The sequence below is a fragment of the Branchiostoma lanceolatum genome, chromosome 16 (assembly GCF_035083965.1).
Source record: "Branchiostoma lanceolatum isolate klBraLanc5 chromosome 16, klBraLanc5.hap2, whole genome shotgun sequence".
Classification (NCBI taxonomy): domain Eukaryota; kingdom Metazoa; phylum Chordata; class Leptocardii; order Amphioxiformes; family Branchiostomatidae; genus Branchiostoma; species Branchiostoma lanceolatum.
This window is the reverse complement of record NC_089737.1, coordinates 13,470,263-13,492,164: the sequence shown is the minus strand read 5'-3', so window position 1 is coordinate 13,492,164 and position 21,902 is coordinate 13,470,263. Positions and strand designations below refer to the sequence as shown.

The following is a 21,902-nucleotide window of genomic DNA, read 5'->3' as shown; positions in this document are numbered from 1 at the left end:
AGTTGCAGGATTGTTGCCGTCACCTGACCCATCTTTACCAACCATACTAGTTAATATGCCGGCCCGCCGGGTGCTCTAAGGTTTTCTTGTGTTGAATCGCCATTTCTTAACTCCACCATGGTTTGAAGGCTTCCTTTTTATATCTTATTTTTCCTCAGGGTGGATGAATACGTTAACACACTAGTACTGTATCTATATGTAGCCTATAGTTTACACTAAGTGTAATCTCCAAGCAGATATTAGAGATATCGGGCGGGTTTCTCAGACAGCATCCACCCCCAGGTAATTTGGCAGTCAGAAAACGCTACGATCTTGTACACCTCATATCTGCTCGGAGATGACACCAAATGTTCTATTCATAAACAAAAGACATGGTGACGGCATTTTGCACAAGATGACGGCTTTTTATTCATTATTTGCAGCGAGCGGTGTAAAGTACAAACATAATACTGTGGACGTGACCAAGAAACATAATCTGGATTATATACTGTCACAGACGCTGCATTCTTTGATGTAGAGTTTTTGTTATCACCGACAAACGAAAATGTTACGAAACAGTTGAGAATTGTACGACGAAGGCTTTGTACAGCGCACCTTGCGATCAAAGGTGGTATTACAAGATTTTCATTGAAGACCATGCGGTGGAGATGTTAATTACTTGACAGTTGCATTATGTTACAACCACAGTGGCAACAAATACAACGTTCTTTTAGCTCTACATAGAAAAATGCAACATTAAAGAGGTGCCGAAGCGTCAATGGTTTTACATTGCTGCTGTGTTGATCTTCATAGAATGTGATTGTTACAATTGGAATGTTTTTGTCAACTTTTTCTCTTAAACTGAGGTACGTTTCATGGAATCACTAAATGAGTTGATGTTAAACACAAATCGGATTGTTTCAGAACGAGTAAAACCATTGGCACCTATCCAACCGTTACAGTTAAATTCTGAAGTCTTTCTACAAACGATGAATTATCTTAAAAAATTTCAATTGGTACTACATGCCGAAACTGACTAAAATTGTTACTTTTAAGTATTTTTCAGATATATATAGTATGTGAAGATTCTTTTATTTCAAACTTTTCAAATCTTATCTCTAGAAAGAAATACTTATTTCTATTGATAATTCTTGCTGGATTAAGTATGGTGTAAATGGCTTTTTCCAGAAAACGTTAAATACATATTTCATTTGCCAAATTTTCTCCTTCAGCCTCTCCAATGAAACATCATTTCAATACTGAAGATACTGTTAATTTTGGAATGTTAATCAAACTTTGAATTTGTAATTTTGCCATGATCAATGATTTCACCATCAAGGTTAAAAAGACTGTTGATACTAACTTGATAATACTCCATTTCCAAAAATTGACATAACTAATAGCTTAAATCTTTGTTATTGACATAGAGTAAAATATTTCAGGTAATCAAAAGTTCCTAAAAGTTTTCACTGTTATCCATATATCCATATATACCTTAGTATATCAATATCATCGTGAACGAAATAAAAAAAAAATGTATTTCGATGTTGTGTGTACGTTAGATAAAAGTGTGATACATTTTTCTTCCAGTGGCTCAAATTCTAATTAGTGTTAAGTTTAAAAAACATGTTTATTTTATAAGGTGATATTGTTTATTCTACGTTCGTGTCTGAAATTTGCCTTAAGCTTTTTCTAAAATATTCCAATTGAGTCCTTCTTTAACCGTACGTTGCAATTCTCCACACTTTTTCCTCATTCACATCTTAAGATTTTGTTGAATGTTAAAGACGAGAAAGTGCAATTTTTCATGAAAATAAGCCTTTTTTTGAAGCTGATTGATTGTTTGACTGATTGATTGATCTACATGTATTGATTTCATTTCAAGTTGTAAAAGTTGGTTTCCAAGAGGGCCCAGTATCTACAGAACAAGGCATGTTACATTCTGTGTTGTGGAGACAAAATGTGGAACAACATTCAGATTGATTGATTCATCGATCGACAATGTATCAATGGATGGATTGATTTAGCGAGGGAAAAGTATGGAGAATTTAGCAACAGATCAGTCGGACCGCTTAGTTCTGGCATCTCCTGGTCTTGGTGGCCTTGGCTGCGCACTTGGCCTGGTCGCCGGTCAGAACGGGGCGGGTCCTGGTCTTCACTCCCTCCACACAATCACCGTAGTCTCCCCATTCCCCAAAGGTGCACTTGGCTACGTCAATGACAAACATAAGATGACGTTAGATCATAATGATTTAAGTTTTATTGCAAGCTCATGCCCGTGGGCTAATTGCAAATACATGGTAGAAACATAGGGAAAAACAAACATGTGTCAGTGAACTGTGACTGACTTTGTTGTAACAATAGGCTACTAATACTAAATATGACTGTTGGCTATATCTAAAAAAGCTGGGTTTGATGTGCTACTACTTTGCCATGCTCTGATATAACTGGAAAATAGTTTTTTACTCACTCTTCTGTGCCCTGCACTTCTTGGTCCTGGACCTGGGCTGGCAGGATGGGTCGCTTCCCTCCACGGGCAGACGGGTGATGGTACGCTCCCCGTCAGCGCAGGCGGGGATGGTGGGCTTCTGGTACTGACACTTCACCTCTACAAGCAACAATGAACACCAAAGTATTGGGTTAGTCTTCAGTACTGGCACTTCCATCATACATAGATAAAACATTATCAAAACGTTAAAGCTTCCTTCCGCGAGCAGACGGCTAATGGTGCGCTCCCCGTCAGCGCAGGCGGGGATGGTCGGCTTCTGGAACTGAATCTTGACCTCTAGAAACGAGGGAAACGGAACAAGCGTTCGGATCGAATTACGTCAGATCGAACATCGTAGAAGAAGGTTCGAATTCGGCTACACATGTGAATTTCTAAGATTGAATTTGACCATCTTTAAAGCTAAGGGTAGTCCCATAGCCTTTTGTTGTTCAAAATGGCCGACTTCCTGGGAGTCGAATGACACGCGTATGACATCATACCAATATGGCGGACATGGTCTACGATAACGAATAGATACATGACGCGTACACTACAGTATGGTGGACTTACTGGGGGTTTTGTCCTTGCAGCGCTTTTCGATCACCTGCTCCTCGCATGATTCGGGCTGTCCTTGCTTCGGGGTCTTTGTGATGGTGAAGACCTTGGTCGTTGGGTCACAGTCGCCCCTGGTGATGTCATACTTGCATTTCTCACGCTTTTCTATAATGAGAAAGATAATAAAACAGTCATGAGGTGAAGAATAATCAGTACAATGTGGCTTCGCCACGACTCGCGTTTTCAGCCAATCACACCAGGTTATACCAGACCTACCTACTCCTCTTGACAAATGTGTTCGGTTCTTAAAATGTGCAGAGCTGCTCTTCTATCAATCACTACCATCCCTCTATAGAGATGATAATGATGAAAGTGGTGATGACGATGATGGTGATTATGATTATGGTGATGGTGGTGATGATGATGATGAATGAGATCCGCCAAAGAACAGTTACTCAAGCAGCATGGATAAAATTTATTTATTTATTTATTATTTATTTCGATTTACCACATTTTGTGGAAGGATTGACATAACAGGTGAACTATCACCTTTTCAAGATGTCATCCCAGACCGGACTGTAAGATTTGGACCATCGCACACCGGGGCATGCCCCTACTCTTTTTCGAAAGGTGTGGTGGGTTCTTTAACGTGCGCGGGGTGTTGCTCTCCCCAAACACGGGACCTCCATTTAACGTCCTATCCGAGGGACGACCCTAACCCTAGATGAGCTAGGTACTCATTTACACCTGAGTGAAGTGAGGAAAGTCGTGTTAAGTGCCTTTCCCAAGGGCACAACGTCGGGGCGCAAGTTCGGACATGTCTCTGGGCACCTGGGATTAGATCCCGGGACCCATTGTTTGACAGCCGCGTGCTCTACAGTTGCGCCACACGACGCCACTAAATTTGGAAACGGCCAGACGTTTCAGACAGCATCCGGTGTCTTTCGCCAGTGACTAAAACGTCTAACCATTCCCAACTTTAATTCAGTTTCTTGAGTAACTGTTACTTTGCGTACAGATCTCTTTCCTTACATTTCGTGTGTAGACAGTGTAGTTGAACTAACACTGCACCTTTTTTTGGACGTTTGCCCCTCACCCTTCGGGGCATCGGTTGATCGCCACCCATCGTCATGAATTTCGGGGCATCATTATTGATATTCCCTCCCGGTGGGGAGCCAGCAGTGCATGGAACAGCACCCCCCACTGGAGAGTTATTAAGTGTCGATGCCTCGGCCTCTTTGATATGGATGTATACTTGTTTATTCTTTTATTCATTTTATTTCATTCACAAGTATTTGAACAGCATTGAACTTAAAGCACGAAGTGATTAGTATATGAATCATCTGCATGTAAGATAACAAATTCAGAACAACGTTAACAACAGACGTGAAATGATAATTACAGACTTGACGTAACATACAAATCAAGTTGAAACCAAATAACAAAGCAAGCTAATTCAACATCAGAACATAACATAACATAACATAACATACATGTAACATAACATAACATGACATAACAGAACAGAACATACACTTGTTTCAAATCCATGAAGAACCTACGGCAGCTTTGGTCCTAGACTTCCTGTTGCACCTTAACCATTTGTATAAAACCGATGTTCAAACAAATATCCACTAATCTTATGTCTACAACCGATTAGCCTATAAAGTTCATACATTTTAGTCACTTGGATTCTATTTTCAAATGTTCTAAATTTGCTACTACTTTGTCCATCCATGGTTTGAGCATCACTATCGGTTCAATGTTGACATTTAGCTGTACTGTGTCGTAAGAGGTTAAATCGGCTGTACCGAAAGTCACAGTGTTATAGCTTATAAAGCTTCCTCAAGATGGGATCCCTAGCTAGGATAGGTGATGAATTATATCGATAAGTGTTTTTGTCGTTTATTCCAAAATAAATCGTTTAGATGCTTGATCACCTTTAAGAAGTAAGCTTTAGAGCTTATACTGTCTTAAGAGATTTAAGATAAGACACGTAAAGCTTCCCTCCACCACGCAACGGCAACGCCAGAGACTGGTGTTAAGATTGCATTTCCTAGAAAATAGCTTACCCAGATGATACTAGATCGTTGGCATTGCCTAGATTTAGAGATATCATACGGCTTCCCTCTGTTCACGTCCCCTATCCAGCCCGGTCGATTACTGCGTAAAATTCGATTTTAGGCACATCTCAAAGCAAGCGTATTGGGTTTTCTTTCTCCAGTCGATTCAAATATGGGACCTTTACGCAGCCTTCGCTGCATGCTCCCTACGACTGTTTTCTTTCAGATTAGCTAAAGCTAATTTACGTATTCTATTTTTTGTACTTATGACTGACTGAAAGGGACAGAGAATCTACTAAAAATGATAGCTAAAGAAGACAGCTAGAGTAATCCTGCAACGGAGGCTTACCTTTACGAATGATTTAAGTTAATGTTGAAGATCCATTTCTGTGCATTTGTGCAGTGTTTTATAAAAGACAGATGAATCTTAACGCCTCTATCCCTCTTTATGCATATTTAGAGTTATGCTAGAGATCTCCTGGAGTTCCAGACCCCCTCCCCACACACACACTGCTGGGGTTCCCAGACACCAAGTATGCTTGATTGGATTCTGTACATTTGATTAGATTTTGTACGTTTATGGCATGTTTAAGATAAGAGAAAACACATGAATCTTACCATCGCCGCGCCTCCGCTGTGCCAGAGACTGCTGGCACACCGCCAGGAGAACCACCAGGGAAACCAGGTACAGATGACGCATCGTTCTGTAAAATACATAAACAAACAAACAGATTAACAAACAAGCAAATCAACAAGCAAGCATGTAACATGTCATTTCGAAAGAAAAATAAACAATCTTGTCATTATACATTTCGTTTTGTGCTTGTTCTTAAATTTGAGTGCACATGGAATTGATGGAAATGAAAATACAAATCTATATATCAAAACCTTTCTTGACTCATCCTCTTTCAAAGTTTTAAACAAAAATGCCTGCTGCTTAACAAAAGTGCCAGTGGCCCCACGTCTATGGAACCCTTTCCCAAGCCGCAGAATTCTATACCACTGAAAAACCGTGCACATGGCCAAAGCATGTTCAAAACATACAAAAGTAAAAGTTCTGCTGCAGTGCCCAAAACAAGCCACCAGGGGGCCCGAAATCGAAATCTTTGGTAAGCCAAGACTACGCCAAGTCTAAAATATAGTAGCAATACCTCAAGCCTCTTGAATCATACTGTTCAACCAAAGAATGGCAGGCACTGCCGGCAAGTATAGACTTCTCGGCGAGGGTAGAAACACAATCATGGAAACAGACTAAGCACATAATGGCCTTAATCCATTTTTGACGTAGGCACTCCAGTCGTATTGAATCCAATAATTGGATTATCATCTTACAACAACAAAAGGTACTCTTACGTCAGTTCTGACGCACACACACATGGCAACACTCCAGAAACACCCTCGCTGAATGTGCGTGACGTCAAACAATCATTGTTTTTGTAGACCTTTTGTATATGTAGGAGTAACGTCTCCGAGTTAAGGATCTACCAGACTCGAACAAATGGTCTCCTTTTTCTTTACACTTTGTTATTTTCGGTTTAGGTAGTCGCACGGCCTTCTTGAGGCCATAGGGGAGGGCCTGCATTGGGGGGGGGGGGGGGGGGGTGCTCCCGACAACGCTCTACGCTAAATTCGGGGTCCCCCGAAAGTGCGAAATGGAACGAAATGGAACGAAATGGAACGAAATGGAACGAAATGGAACGAAATGGAACGAAATGGAACGAAATGGAACGAAATGGAACGAGATGGAACGAGATGGAACGAGATGGAACGAGATGGAACGAACTAAAACATATGTAACATTATGAAATGAAATACCAGTAGATATCGAAATATAAGGAACGTTGTAACATTCACAGTAGACGGGAACAGGAAGTAAATACATAATATAACGTGTTTTATTTCTTGAATCTGTTTGATAATATTAAATACAACGTTTTTGCCGCGTTTGTGTGGCTAAATTCTTCCCTGAAAATGGGAGCGCCGCGTGGAAAGAGCTCGGCCGCTCTTCCTTGATTTTACCAACTATCTGCAAATGACCTGCTGCAAATAGCAGGGACAACCAGCAAACGGAACTGAGTATCGAAGTAAGGACTAGATTATACAGAAGTTGGTGGTAACATTGCATCTCATAATTCACCAAGGGGGCATGAGGCAAGCGTAATTTCATTATTTATACAGCGTGTTTGCGTGTTGTGTGGACTGTGAAATACATGTCCTGCTCGTTCACACCCTCCCTTTATTTTGTCGTGAACAAGGAAGCAGAAATGTCTTCAGAGGTAGTTCTCAGTCCATGTCCGTGATTGAATGGAGTGTGAAATGTCACATTGGTGGCACAGCGCAGAGCCGCATTTGCATATCATTAACGGAAGGGTCCATTCTCCGACAGCCGACCAGCCGAACAATTGGTTGTATAAAAATCGTTGTTGCGGAGATATGCAGCTACGTATTAGTTATGGACTAAAACCGTTTGTAAATAAAACTTGGAAGTCGGAGTTTGATTCAACCTGTCGGTAGCACGCCGGCCCACGTGCACAGTTCCGATGCGCTGGCAACATTGGCGGTTCATTTGCATGCGGGGCTCCATTTGCAACACGCAAACACGCTGTATAAATAATAAAATTACGCTTGCCTCATGCTCTCTTGGTGAATTATAAGATGCAATGTTACCACCAACTTCTGTATAATCTAGTCCTTACTTCGATACTCAGTTCCGTTTGCTTGTTTTCCCTGCTATTTTCAGCTGTTCACTTGCAGATCGTTGGTAAACACAAAGGAAGAGCGGTGGATCTCTTTCCACACTGCGCTCCCATTTTCAGGGAAGAATCTAGCCACACAAACGGGGCAAAAACGTTGTATTTACTATTATCAAACAGATTCAAGAAATAAAACACGTTATATTATGTATTTACTTCCTGTTCCCGTCTACTGTGAATGTTACAACGTTCCTTATATTTCGCTATCTCCTGGTATTTCATTTCATAATGTTACATATGTTTTAGGTCGTTCCATTTCGTTCCATTTCGTTCCATTTCGTTCCATTTCGTTCCATTTCGTTCCATTTCGTTCCATTTCGTTCCATTTCGTTCCATTTCGCACTTTCGGGGGACCGCTAAATTCGGAGGGCTGGCTACGAAATACGCTAAATTCAGAAAGCCTCCCTACGCTCTACGCTAAATTCACAAAGCCTCCCTACGCTCTACGCTAAATTGTGGAGTGGTCGGCAACGCTCTACATAAAATTAAAACGGCCGATCACGCTCTACGTAAAAGGGGCATACAGGCCCTCATAGGGGTAGTGGGTTGTTATCCACTGTGTCTAGGGCACGGTATTCGAAGGTGAAGCCCAACCATCTCCTTCCACCGACATTTTACACACAGGTAGAGTGAGGAAAGTTGCGTAAAGGGCCGCACGTCAATTCAATCAATATTCGAACGCGTTCGAAGAACGAGTGCACCTACGTAGACGTATTTCCGCTAGCGGAAATGACGTAGATCTCATTGTTCAAGTAGTTTTTGTGGGTCTAAATTCAGCTAATTGCTCTATCATCGAAGATATAGTCTGTCTTCTCTAAATTCATGTCATGGACTTGGAAGTTACGTAATTGTGTTTTCAAGGAGTCGTGCTACGGTGATCATATTGCCTTCAAGCCTAAGCTCGGGATCTATACTTAATTAAGAATAGTGATTGCGAATCTATTGCGACATATTGTCATATACGAATCCTGTAATAGCCTAGGCCTTTGACATTTATGCGCCCCCAAGAGCTGGAATACAGTATCGACGTAGCTAGCCAGGTGTGGCGATCGTTAAAGGTAATAAGATTGGCGTTGTTTATTTCCCAATTGGTGAAAAACCTCATTCCTAAAGGAGAAATTTCTTTGACATCCTCGATTCTCCCAATATTCTTCAGGTCTATAAAAATGCTTCAATATATTCATTTAACAGTACAACCTGTGCAAGTGACCAACTACAACCAGAATCCAATCCTGAAATAAACTGCTTTGGGGGTTGAACATCTCATTGCCATATTCTGTAATAGCCTTTGACATTTATGCGTCCCCGGAGCTGGAATGCAGTATCGACCTAGCCAGGAGTGGCGATCGTTGAAGTAATAAGACTTGGCGTTGTTTATTTCCCAACTGGAGAGGCAGTGGAGTTCAAAAATCTCAATTCCCAAAAGAGTAATTTCAAAAGTCTTTGACACTCTTCTACCAAGTTTGATTTTCCCAATATTTTTGAGGTCTATAAAACGTTTTGATATATAAGTGTTTAACCTGTACAAGTGACCACCAACTACAGCATGAATCCAATCCAGAAATAAACTGCTTTGCTCCGTGGGGGGTTGAACATGTCATTGCCACATCCTGTAATAGCCTTTGACATGTATGCGTCCCTCGAGCTGAAATGCAGTATCGACCTAGCCAGATGTGGCGATCGTTGAAGTCATAAGACTTGGCGTTGTTTATTTCCCAACTGGAGAGGCATTGGAGTTCAAAACTCTCAATTCCCAAAAGAGTAATTCAAAATATCTGCTTTGACGCCCTTCCACCAAATTTGCTTTTCCCAATATTCTTCAGGTCTATAAAAAATCGATATATCAATTCAACATCACTGTACAAGTGGCCAACTACAACAAGAATCCAATCCTGAAATAAACTGCTTTGCTCTGTGCGGGGTTGAACATCTCACTTCCACATCCTATATAGCCTTTGACATTTATGCGTCCCCGGAGCTGGAATGCAGTATCGACCAAGCCAGATGTGGCGATCGTTGAAGTAATAAGATTTGGCGTTGTTTATTATTTCCAACTGGAAAGGCAGTGGAGTTCAAAAATCTCAATTCCCAAAAGAGTAATTTCAAAATATCTGCTTTGACGCCCTTCCACCAAATTTGATTTTCCCTATATTCTTCAGGTCTATGAAAAATCGATATATTAATCTAACATCACTGTACAAGTGGCCAACTACAACAAGAATCCAATCCTGAAATAAACTGCTTTGCTCTGTTGGGGTTGAACATCTCATTATCACATCCTATATAGCCTTTGACATTTATGCGTCCCCAGAGCTGGAATGCAGTATCGACCAAGGCAGGTGTGGCGATCGTTGAAATAATAAGACTTGGCGTTGTTCATTTCCCAACTGGAGTTCAAAAATCTCAATTCCCAAAAGAGTTATTTCAAAAGTCTTTGACACTCTTCTACCAAGTTTGATTTTCCCAATATTTTTGAGGTCTATAAAACGTTTTGATACGTTTATATAAGTGCTTAACCTGTACAAGTGACCACCAACTACAGCATGAATCGAATCTTGAAATAAACTGCTTTGCTCTGTGGGGGGTTGAGCATCTCATTGCCTCATCCTGTAATAGCCTTTGACATTTATGCGTCCCCAGAGCTGGAATACAGTATTGACCTAGCCAGGTGTGACGATCATTGAAGTAATAACGTCTTGGCGTGTATTATTTCCCATGACATCAGAGTTGAAAGGTCTCAATTCCCAGATATCTTTTTCCCGATAGTGAAATTTCAAAGTACCTTATTTGACAGCCTCTTTTCCATATTTGATTCTTTCCAGTATTCTTATCTTAAGGTCGTTAAAATCGTTTTCATACGTATACGTAACAGTTCAGTCAAACCTGTATTAGTGACTAGCTCTACATAATTAAGGACTACCTGGCCGATATGTGACCACTTTTTGGTGGTCCCTTAGATTTCCCCCCTGGTACAAGCATTAAGAATCCTGTCTAAAGTGACCACCTGTCCACATACCAGGTTCTATCGGTCCCTAAATGTTCTCCCCGGGCAGTTTGACCGCACCGGCATTATATATATATCCAGGCAACAGTTTAAAAGAGCATCGCTCGGCCCATGTGATTGGCACCTCGGTATAATGCGCAATCGATTTCGAGGACGTGATATCAATGATTTACTGTGGGAGGTCTGGCAGTGGTTTCTGTATCTGTATATCCGACATAATCGCCCTTGGAAGCAACACACCAGCTTTGCAGGTACGCGGCGCTCTCTGAGCAGATATAAAAAAAACGTAACGGACAAAAAGAAAACCTGACAAAATAGAAAGCTTGTCATGATAAAAACGCCTAAAATACGTCCCAAATTGAACAAGCTGGACTCTAAACCTCTCCTTGGAGAGTACCAGCAACGTGCACGAGCCAATTTCACCCCAGTGATTTCATCACCTCAAACAGGCCCCTTTAATCATATTTGTCTGCGTTCATCTAATTTTCAACACATTCATCGTTTTCTAATCGACTGAAACTTTCATTTCCCTCCAGCCAATATCGGTGCAGGCCTAGGCTATCCATTCCGTGTGCGTTGGTGATTACTCAAGTCGATACGGTCTGACAGCAATAAGACTGATAGCCCCCAGTCAGTAATCGACAACCTGTCAAACTTCAACATAGCAGAACAGGGGAAAATTTGCGAATGACTTGTGCTTAAGTCACCTCGACCCCTATTTGAAACTCCGTATATTTATTGCACAAATTAAAGATATACAACATCCGAACTGTGGCCAAAAATTTTCAACGATAAAAAGTAGCAAAATGCAAGCAATGAGAACGACAGCTGTATTCATACGTATATGTATACATATATATTTATCATGATATTATGATATTTTAATGCACTAACTGTATCTGATAATCTAGACATTTCCTTTAAATCTAACGATAACGTTATGGCATGAAGAAATTCACAGAAATTCACAAAACTGTATATATTTCACGGAGGTATGGGATGTTCGATTTCTTGTTTTATATTCAATGCCAAGGTCCTGAGTAACATCATAAATCACACGCGCAGTCATCTTGAAAGCACTTCGACACTGAGCCGTAAGTTATGCTATCGATATATGCCAAGATTCGCGACCAAATGACGGATGAAAAACTGCCGACTTGTGCAGGCAATACCGTTGCGTCTTGACAAGGAATTAGTCTTGTAGGAAGACGAATGTCATGGTGGGAAGACGCCATGAATCACAGTGCCGTTGAACATCGATATTACGACACTCGACGGTTCCAGGTAATTTAGTTTGAGCTGGCTCGTTGCCTGTAGAGCTATGCAGCATTCGTCTTGTAGAATTAGGGAGGAATATCTTTAACGTCAGACCTTTCAATTGGTAGCTGATGTGTACCTTCCGAATACTTCCGCAGAAACAAAAACCATCCCAAATTTTCATTGTCTTTATTTATTTTGTCAATCTATCATTATTGGCTTTGCAGTACTCGGCGTTCAAAATTTAATGAGGAAATCTCCAGATCTTCAGTTGCTAGCAGCAGGGTAAATTAATGGTGAATTTTGTGGTTCTGTTATTGCTTTTAGAGCTGCATGAGTAGTATATATCTTTGGCTATTAGATTTCTAGGTAGCTTCCAGATCCACAATTAGCATGAACCATCACACATTTTCATATTCTTCTTTTATCTTGAATGTGGTTCTTTCTTTACATTTAAAGCTTCGCAGCATTCGCCGTATAAACTAAGTAGGAAAAATTTATGCCCCTCAGCTACAGATGCGGCATAGCGACCAAACCCTATAAAACGTAAGCATCAACCGCGTCACAAATGTCCTTATTCTCCCTACATCAATTTTATCGTTCGGTTATTGTACTTAGACCTACGTAGTATTCAACTTTTAGAATTAAGGAGGGATGTCTTTCAATCGTTCAGTTGCTGACTGTTGGGTGGATTCCAAAATGCTATTTAATATCATCATTATATTTATACGGTCTGAAATCTTTATGTTATTTCTTTATCATGTAGACTCTTTCTTTGCCTTTAAAGCTTTGCAATATTCGCCTTATAAAAAAAAGTAAGTAGGAATTTATGTCCTTCCGCTACTGATGCGACATAGTAACCAAATTCTATAAAACGTGAGCATCAACCGTCACAAATTTCCTTATTCTCTGGATCCCTACATTAATTTTGCCGTGCCGTTATTGTATTTGGAGCTACATGGTTTTCATCTTAAAGAATTAATGAGGGATATCTTATATCGTTCAGTGCCTGGCTGCTGGGTACCTTCCAGAATACTTTTATTAAAGATTATCATTACATACACACCGTCTCAAATTCTTATATTGAATTTCTTTCTGTATCTTGTTGTACTTTCATTTATCATGCTCATGAATCTTACAATTTTGCTACTGGCGCCGCGAATCTTTACTTGATTTTCTTTTCATTGTTTCTTGCGAGCTTGTGGCAATCCCTCACAAACACTATGGCGCCTTCAAGTCACATTACCACATACTGTAAATACATAAATGTTCACGGTGGTTTTATGTTCGAAGTATTCGCGGTGAATTCTTTACCACGAAACTAAACCCACCGCGAAAAAACGTTCCATTGTGTGTCTGCAGCGCTACTCTTTACCGCGAACTCAAAATCACCATGAACACTCCATTTTCTAATTCTTACTGCGAAATTAAATCCCCACGAACATTTCTGTATTTACAGTACAGTTGGCAGATCTTTTGAGTCGAAACACCCTCGTAGAATACAGATTACGCTCGAGAGATGTAGCGGTCAGGGGCTTAAGATTCAAGGCATGCTCTTTATGTACGTATTCAGTGCTCTAGCAGTCTCCTGGGTTTTAAAATGGGTGAATCGTTCTACTAATGCTTGTGGTAAACATATTTTGTTTCATGTTTGTTGGATATCTGAAGCTACATGCAGTATCTTCTTGTCTTCCACGTAAATGGAATGGATTTTGGAACTCGGCTTTGTTGAAAGACAACATAAATAAAGCCATATAAAACTATCAAGTCTATCAAGCTATCGAGTCTAGATGTGGCGAAATCAAGCTATTCAGTTTAGATATGGTCAAATTAAGCTAGCTACCGATTGTAAATATGGCCAGATCAAGCTATGGAGCTTAAGTAAAGACACTGAATTGAACTGAACGTGTAATATCAAGTTTTTTTTCCTTATTTATCAGGCAGAATGTAGATTATAAAAATGCTTTCATGATATAGTAAAAAAAATCGTATTACTACCGATTTGTACAATGATTTAGCGACGTTTGGCCTCTTTACGCATCCTGTACTCATCTGAAACGGGAGTCCTGTACCTCTAGGGAATACAAACGGCCCCACAGCGTAACGGTCGATTATATTAGCTCTACGGGATCATTTAACGCTAAATCCTTGCTGTCCTATTAAATCTATTTCCCAAACAGCCATTACTTGCAGGCGTAAAACCATACCACACGTCTAGTGTTACTGCCACGGAGGGTATTTTCACACACGTTCCCTATTCCCAATAGTGTCATAAAATAGAGCCATTTCAGCATACTTCAACGTATGCCATGTGTCAAGAGTATACCGCCAGAAGCCAACACAAAATGAGAAATGTTTCAGTGAATCAGTTTTTACGTGATTCTAGTCGCCTTTTACTGTTGTAAGATTCGGACGTATCTAATAAAACTACCAGCTTTTGAAATGGTAGCATCATATATGACATGACAGTTGAGCCAGGAGCCTGCTATCATTCCACGTTAGAATCACGCTATATAATGCCCTAATACATCTGATATCCAAACGGCCGTAACATTCAGGCATTCAGACATTTGTGTTACAGTAACTCACTTACTGTTATAGTCGGCCACTGTGATAAACATTCCGTCTTCCCACAGGCAAATTGCAAAACAAATGATGGTGAATTTTATAGGCCTCTAAAGAAAAGTACGAAGTCACAGAAATGCTGTGCCCATGCAGCCGTAAGCACAGGGAAGCTCAGTCTTAGAAAAACATATGCTGTGGTGGATTCTGGTACTCAGTGATAATAATGTAACCCGAAAAATATAAGTCTCCCTTATTCCTTTGACGTCAGACTATATGCATTTCCATCCAACTATTGCCACAGGCATGTTTGTATTCCATGTTGCACGCAGGGGATGTTTGTAGACTCATTATTTTCCGGTGCTTCCCAACGCTACATGTAATTCTAACCGTTCGTCATTGCAAGGAATCTAACTTGCCTTCGGCATACAAAAACAACTACGCTCAATATTTTGACAAGAAAGATGTATTCATTCAATCCATCATGATTTCAAGTTCACAAAGTATAGCACATCCGGGTACTCATGCAATCGACAGGCCCAACTCTCGCGAGAATATACAAACTCTCGCGAGATTAAACAAAGTTTCCTCAAAGCTCTCACGAGAGTTCAACAGACTCCCTCCTGTTCCAGGGACCACCCAGAGGTACAAGCCTTTGCCATGGCCTTTCCAGAAACTCGCTGATTCAATCTCGGCACACTGATTAAAATCGATGAACGTTACTCTCCAATTATGCAAATGAGTTCGCCGTTGCCATGACAGCAAGGCCCGAGGATTGGGGATAGTCGTAGTTTGGTCACGTTTCAAGCCGACTCCTGTGGCCTGCTTTTCATTGTGTATTTAACGAGGCGCTGGTTTTGCATGTTTAAATCATTATGGGATTGGTGCATGCACATGGGTGTCAGTGATCGTGTATAGAATGGAAATTCTGAAACAGATGTGGGTTAACCTTCTTCCTGCTACCTAACTCTGTAGCCAATAGAGAATGGGGTGCCAAACGGCTACATCAGAGTGTTAAAGATTAATACTTACAAGGACATTGCATATGTCTTTGATTCTTGAGAGTCTACAAATTCTGTATTTTAAGAATCTGTATTGTCGTCGTGAATCAAGACATTCCTCCTTGCTGTAGCAGCATACATAATTGATAACCCTGTGGAAAGCTGAAATCAGCTTGAACAAGATCTCACTAGTGATTGATGTTATTGGGTACTGGTAATCAAAGTAACATTCGCACCCGCAGGGCTTATTTGATATGCCTATCAGCAAGCATATTCGTTTGCTGAATCCATATCACTCCCATATTGCATCATCTTGTAATGGAGCTTGTATTTTGCGGTATAAATGTATACTAGTAGGGTAGAGGTGATTTACGATTCAACGGATGGCCAAGCCCTTTAAATCGTTTGAAATGTAGCCCCTTTTATGATATTATGTATGGTTTGACAGCAATAGCACTCTAAGGATGGTAGTAATGGGTACAATGTACCGTGGGATTGTTATGATCGATTCTAGGAAAGCCCCAGGAAATGAAATCGTAAACAAAACGTGGGCCATAAATTGGTAAAACTGCATGTACTAGCTACAGGCCTATTCGAGTATTCGAGTTCCGGAACAACTGGGATATTAGAAAGAATAGCAACATACAATCTTAATGTATGTTTGAATAAGGTTGTATTTTTGTGTGTAACATCTTAATAGTCAAGAATGGAGTTCAGGTATTGGTGTTTCCGGAGAAGTTAAATCGTACACGAAAGAACATAAGAAGGAAATGTACTCATCAGTTAACTATGTTATGTTGGTCTATGTGGTGCTGAAAATACATTATCTCAAACAAAATGGGAGAATTTTTTTAGAATGTATTTTGCGAGAACCACAGGAAATGTAATCATCATTTAATCGTGTTATGGGAAACTGGCTTCCGGTGTGGAAAATACATTATCGTGAACAACAGGCGAGCCATAAATTGGTGAATCCGCATGCCTATTCAAGTTCACGACCAACTGGAATGTGAAGAAGAATAGCAATATACACTGCTTTTTTCCCTTAATGTGTGTTTCAATAAGTTGCATTTTGGGTATACGATTCACAAGTTGAGTTAAAGCATTTTTCGAGAGCACTTAGGGCGTTCACAACAAAACATAAGAAGGAAATGTACTCATCAGTTGAATACTGTATATTAGTCAGGTATGTGGTGTCGAAAACACTTTATCTTGAACAATATGTTGGCCATAAATTAGTGAATTTGCGTGTACAAGGACTATTCAAGTTCAAAAACAGCTGAGAGACGAAAAAGAATAGCAGCGTGAAATGCTTACTCTCCGAGTACATGTTTGAATTGATCTGTCATTAGGGTGTACAATTTTGGGATTTAAGTATGGGACACTTACAACAAAACGTTGGCAGGAAATGTATCAATTACTTAAGTTTGTTATCGCAGACCGCCATTCAATGTCAAAAACATAGTATGCTAAACAATACGAGGACCATAGATGGAAAATCTTTTAATACATCAGGTCTATAACAGGTGGGAAGCGAAGAGAATAGCAACATAAAATGCTTACTTTTTAAACACACGTTGGAACAAGTCTACATCTGGCTACTGACATTCAAAATTTATAAATGGATTTAAGAAGCTTTTAGTACATTCCTGACGATTCTCAAACCGTCTACAACAAAAGGCCAGCGTCTTAAAATTCCATTCTCCTGTGTATAAGCTGGATATGCTGAGACAGGAAATGGCCTTTACATCGGATTTTTCATGGGAGTTTTCTGAAAGAAATTCAGACCCAGTATAATAGTTGGCAGGAAAAATAATGCTTCTATGGAATGTATGGGCTTAGACCGACAATGGCAGTAAGGATGTAGCCAAAAGCTCAAAATGCTTCTTTTTTTCCCGTGGCTTTACAGATACGGAAGGAAAGTATCATTTAAAGCCGGCTGGGGACAGTATGCCACGTGCTTTAAGGTTTTTACTAGCCCCTGTGTGCTGTGCACTTTTGTTAGCTGTACTCACAAATTCAAAAATAAAGAGAATCGGGCTAATACAGGCGTAGTTCTTTTTGGGTCTGTGCGAAGATAGTCTTTCTATTATACGTGCGTTGCATAGGGGTTTTCTTATTTTGGAGATCATATGTGACCTTGATTCTGTATATACGATGTACAGCAAAATTGCGATGTGCTTCATTAAAGGGTATCGTTTGCACAATATACCGTCTCATGGAATGATAGACGAGGAATGATTTTATATAAGGAGGCTCTCGCTTGAAGCGGAAAATAATTGTACTCGTGAAAATGAATGGAATAGAAATAATATAAGCTAAACTATTATCTCAAAAAAGATAATGCAATAGATGAAAAAAAGCAATATTCAATCTTGCTCTCAACTCTCAAGGTTTTCTACTTACTATGGACGCACTATCTCATCCATGTATGTATGTAACGTTATCCCGTCTTAACGCATCCTACAGCAGTAATCCACGGCTTTACGACCAGCATCGGGCTTACATCAATGTTTCTCCTTCCGCGCACTGACTGCACGTCTGCGGAAGCCGGGGATAAGGGCTTACGGACGGGTGTTGAATCTCTATAGAACACAGGCCGTTCTATAGAATACGGGCCGTTCTATATGGAATACGGTCCGTTCTATAGAATACGGGCTGTTCTATAGAATACGGGCCGTTCAATAGAATACGAGCCGTTCTATAGAATACGGACCGTTCTATACGGGCTGTTTTATAAAATACGGGCCGACACAATGTAACTCTGGTAAAGCCGTTATCCTCAAATAAGGTGAAGCATATGGCGTTTCTTTCAAGTAGCTAGTGGTTCAATGCGGCTTTGGAACAGCTCACGTTTTCAGCCAAGCACTCCTACTCTTCTCGATAAGAGTATACAATCATGGTTCAGAGGTTTGACGCCTAGGGCATACACGGAGCCGCAGGCTTTGTTCTTCTGAGATTAGAGTCAGACTAATTTGAAGTCCCCTGACAGCGATATTTAGTTGTCTATTTTACCCCTTTGTGGCATTGCCCAAACTATTGTCTTTTTTTGTTTGTTTCGGCATTGTTCACACTGTTGTCTGTTTGTTTTCGTCTTTCGTCCATAGACATTCCTTTTTTTTCTTCTAAAACTCCATTTTTTATTTATTTAAATGGTTTGGCTGTTCAGCACGCTGCCCAACTAGCCTGTGGCTTTTACAATTTGTAAAAGCCACAGGCTAGTTGAGCTACAATGGAATTTAGATGCAATACATGAATAGAATAACATAATAATCATTGTTGTCATGATAGGTGTCACCCCCGACACCAGATAATGGCATGACCCAGAACCCAGTATAGACTGGCTTGGGCTGGGGAGAGGTCTGGTATCAGTTACCAGAGAGTTGAATGGAGAGATGGGCCCGAGAAGGGTGTCTGTCTTACTCTCCAAGCAGAGGAGTGGGTCCGGCAAGTTTTTGACGTGTTTTTATGCGGTTTTGTCGGGCTTTCTAAGGGTTGGCTAGACAAAAAAAAGTTACAAAGTAGAAAGCCCGACAAAAACGCGTCAAAAACCTGCCGGACCCACTCCTCTGCTTGGAGAGTCTGTCTGGGATCGTCTGTCTTGTGAGTGTAAAAAGTAGTCTGCAGAGACCTTTGCTTTGCGTATCGCCTGATGTTTGGAAGAACCTTCAATTCGTAAGAATCGTCACAATTGTATACAAAACTTAGAGGTATTATCACAAGATGCTAAAAGAATACCGTGTACATCTTAGCTTTGCCATCGAAAGTTTTTTTTAAAAGATTACTGGGCGCTCACATTGTCTCCGAAACAAAGACGCCACGAAGCCCTGAAAGACTCACCGTCAGAAATATTTCATAAAACTCACAAGACAACTTAACAACGGCTATCGATCTCCAAAATGTCGACAGCGATGTGATATTTCTTCACGATAGGAAGAGAACGAAGCACGACAAAAAACGATTTGCGCGTTTACGTTGCGAAGTAGCCTGGGTGCCAGACCACCGCGCTCCTGGAGCTAAATCCTTCGGCCGGGGAAGCAACTCGCGCCGCCACCACGGGTAGCACACGGTCCACTCTCGCACGGGGCGCGATAGAAATCAGAGTTCGGCTGCCAAGCGCTCCCGGGTGCCAACTGTATCCCTACTACTAGGTCCTCCTCATCGCATCGCGCGAAAGTTCTGGTAGCCAGCGAAGGAGATCGCTTTAAAGCGCCCAGATACAGGACAAAACTAACGGTACAAATAGTGAAGTAAAGGTCTTTCATACATAATATTAAGAAACGTTTCCTACCTGGAATGTCGGGTAACAGAAGCACAGCGATGGTAAAACGGAGGGAGAAAGCGCCGAGCCCTCAGGACCGTGCACTGGTTGAACAAAGGACTGAGACTACAGCCGATCGCCTTGTGGTGAAAACCGCGTCTGGTACGACCGAACTGGTTCACACTGGAGCGAAGCAGTTCCACGACGCATAGATTTGCATTGATTTCCGGGCGTGCCCACTTCCTGCTAAAAAAGGGGGCGCCGCACACAAGACGTGAGGGTATTACGTAATCTCCAAGCAGATGCAGGGTGCCATTTGTTTACCCTCATGAAAAATGGAGGTAGTGCTTTTATCATAACATTATAACCATGTACTGTATATATTCCTAAGGCCCACATTTACAACTAGCTGTCCTAAGAAGCGAGGGAGGGACCACCAAGGACGTGGAGCCACGCATAGGGAAGGCAAAGTCTTCCTTTGCCCAGCTTAAACCCATCTGGAGGGCTAGGAACATCTCAGTACGAAACAAACTGCGGATCCTCGAGGCCAATGTAAAGTCTGTCTTACTGTACGGTTGTGAAAACCTGGGGACTGACTCAACTTAACGTCAAGAAACTCCAAACCTTCATCCATTCAAGATTACGTTTCATTCTCGGCATCTGGTGGCCCAAGAAGATAAGAAACGCAGAACTAGTACTCCTGGATAGAACTGGCCAAGAACCGGTCGAAGTAACCAAAACAAGAAGGAAGCGGCTCTTCTGGAGGCGAGGTTAAAGACCTTGACGGGCAAGTGGCAAAAAATCAAAAATGTTTGACCCCTGACCTCCCTCACGAAACCCGCGAAACACCCGGCGGTGCTAACTCCCCTAACTTCCCGGCTTCGCGCGCTACACGCACGCAAAGCTGTTTTGTTCTGGGGAATACCCTATCCCGGTTATAACCGGGTCCAGCACACAAGGCATATTTCTGTATCCCTAGTTAAGTCGGGACTGGCAGCTTAAGGTTAAGAAGACCGCCAGAGACCGGGAGAGGTGGAGACTATATAACCATGCTCTATGCTCCAGAAGGGGCGACGAGGATTAAGGACTCATTAAGTCATAAGTCAGTCAGTCTTAAGAAGTGAGAAGAACTTAAACCTGTACTAGTATATACACATTTGTACCGTTAGATGTAGTATAAGATGCGAATTGCACGTCTGCTTGATATTTACCATGACTAGATCTAAGCTTGAATACACGCACAGTAAGGGCCCTGTCACACTTGTGCGTATATTAAAGTGCGCGTGAGTTGCGCATTAACATTTTTTTGGTTTAAGTAAGGTTTGCGGGGGAAAAGTTGTTTTCTACTTAGACCAACCGCTGTGCAGACTAGTGATTGAGTGAAGAAATCACTTACTCGGCTGCAAATTTAACCTAAACCAAAAACATGTTAATACGCAACTCATGCGGACTTGCATATACGCACAAGTGTGACAGGGGCTTAAAGGTCTTTCATACATAGAAACGTTTCCTACCTGCAATGTCGGGTAACAGGAGCACAGCGATGATAAAACGAAGTGAGAAAGCGTCGAGCCCTCAGGACCTTGCCCGTGCACTGCTTGAAGAGAGACCGAGACTACAGCCGTCCGCCTTGTGCTGAAAACCGCGTCTGGTACGACCGAATTCGAACTGGTTCACGCTGGAGCGAAGCAGTTCCAGGACGCGCCTTATTTGGAAAGATTACGAGGCGTGCTGCTAAGAAAGGGGGCGCCAAACACAAGACGTGAGGGTATTACGTAATCTCCAAGCAGATGCAGGATGCCATTAGTTACCTCCATGAAAAATGAAGGTATTACTCTGGGCGTACCTGTATGTGTGTGTGTCACCCTCTCTCTATGTGCATTTGTTTTCCCGAAAATTTGTGTTGAGGGTCGAATAAGGAATGATGACAGGGGATCGATGTGTGTGCTAGGAAGAAAAGTACACAAAGATCGACGAAA

At 41.3% G+C, this 21,902-nt stretch overlaps 1 protein-coding gene across 1 annotated transcript; it reads right to left on the bottom strand.

The window, feature by feature from the left end:
• Positions 1–383: 383 nt before the first annotated feature.
• LOC136421306 (uncharacterized) lies at positions 384–20,017 on the bottom strand. Its single transcript, XM_066408517.1, has 5 exons — positions 19,954–20,017; positions 5,704–5,789; positions 3,038–3,187; positions 2,450–2,587; positions 384–2,188 (listed from the first exon to the last, which is right to left on the bottom strand). Exons 2-5 carry the CDS (start codon positions 5,783–5,785, stop codon positions 2,052–2,054), a joined length of 507 nt encoding a protein of 168 aa, XP_066264614.1. The 5' UTR covers positions 5,786–5,789; positions 19,954–20,017; the 3' UTR covers positions 384–2,051.
• Between the last annotated feature and the right edge of the window lie 1,885 nt (positions 20,018–21,902).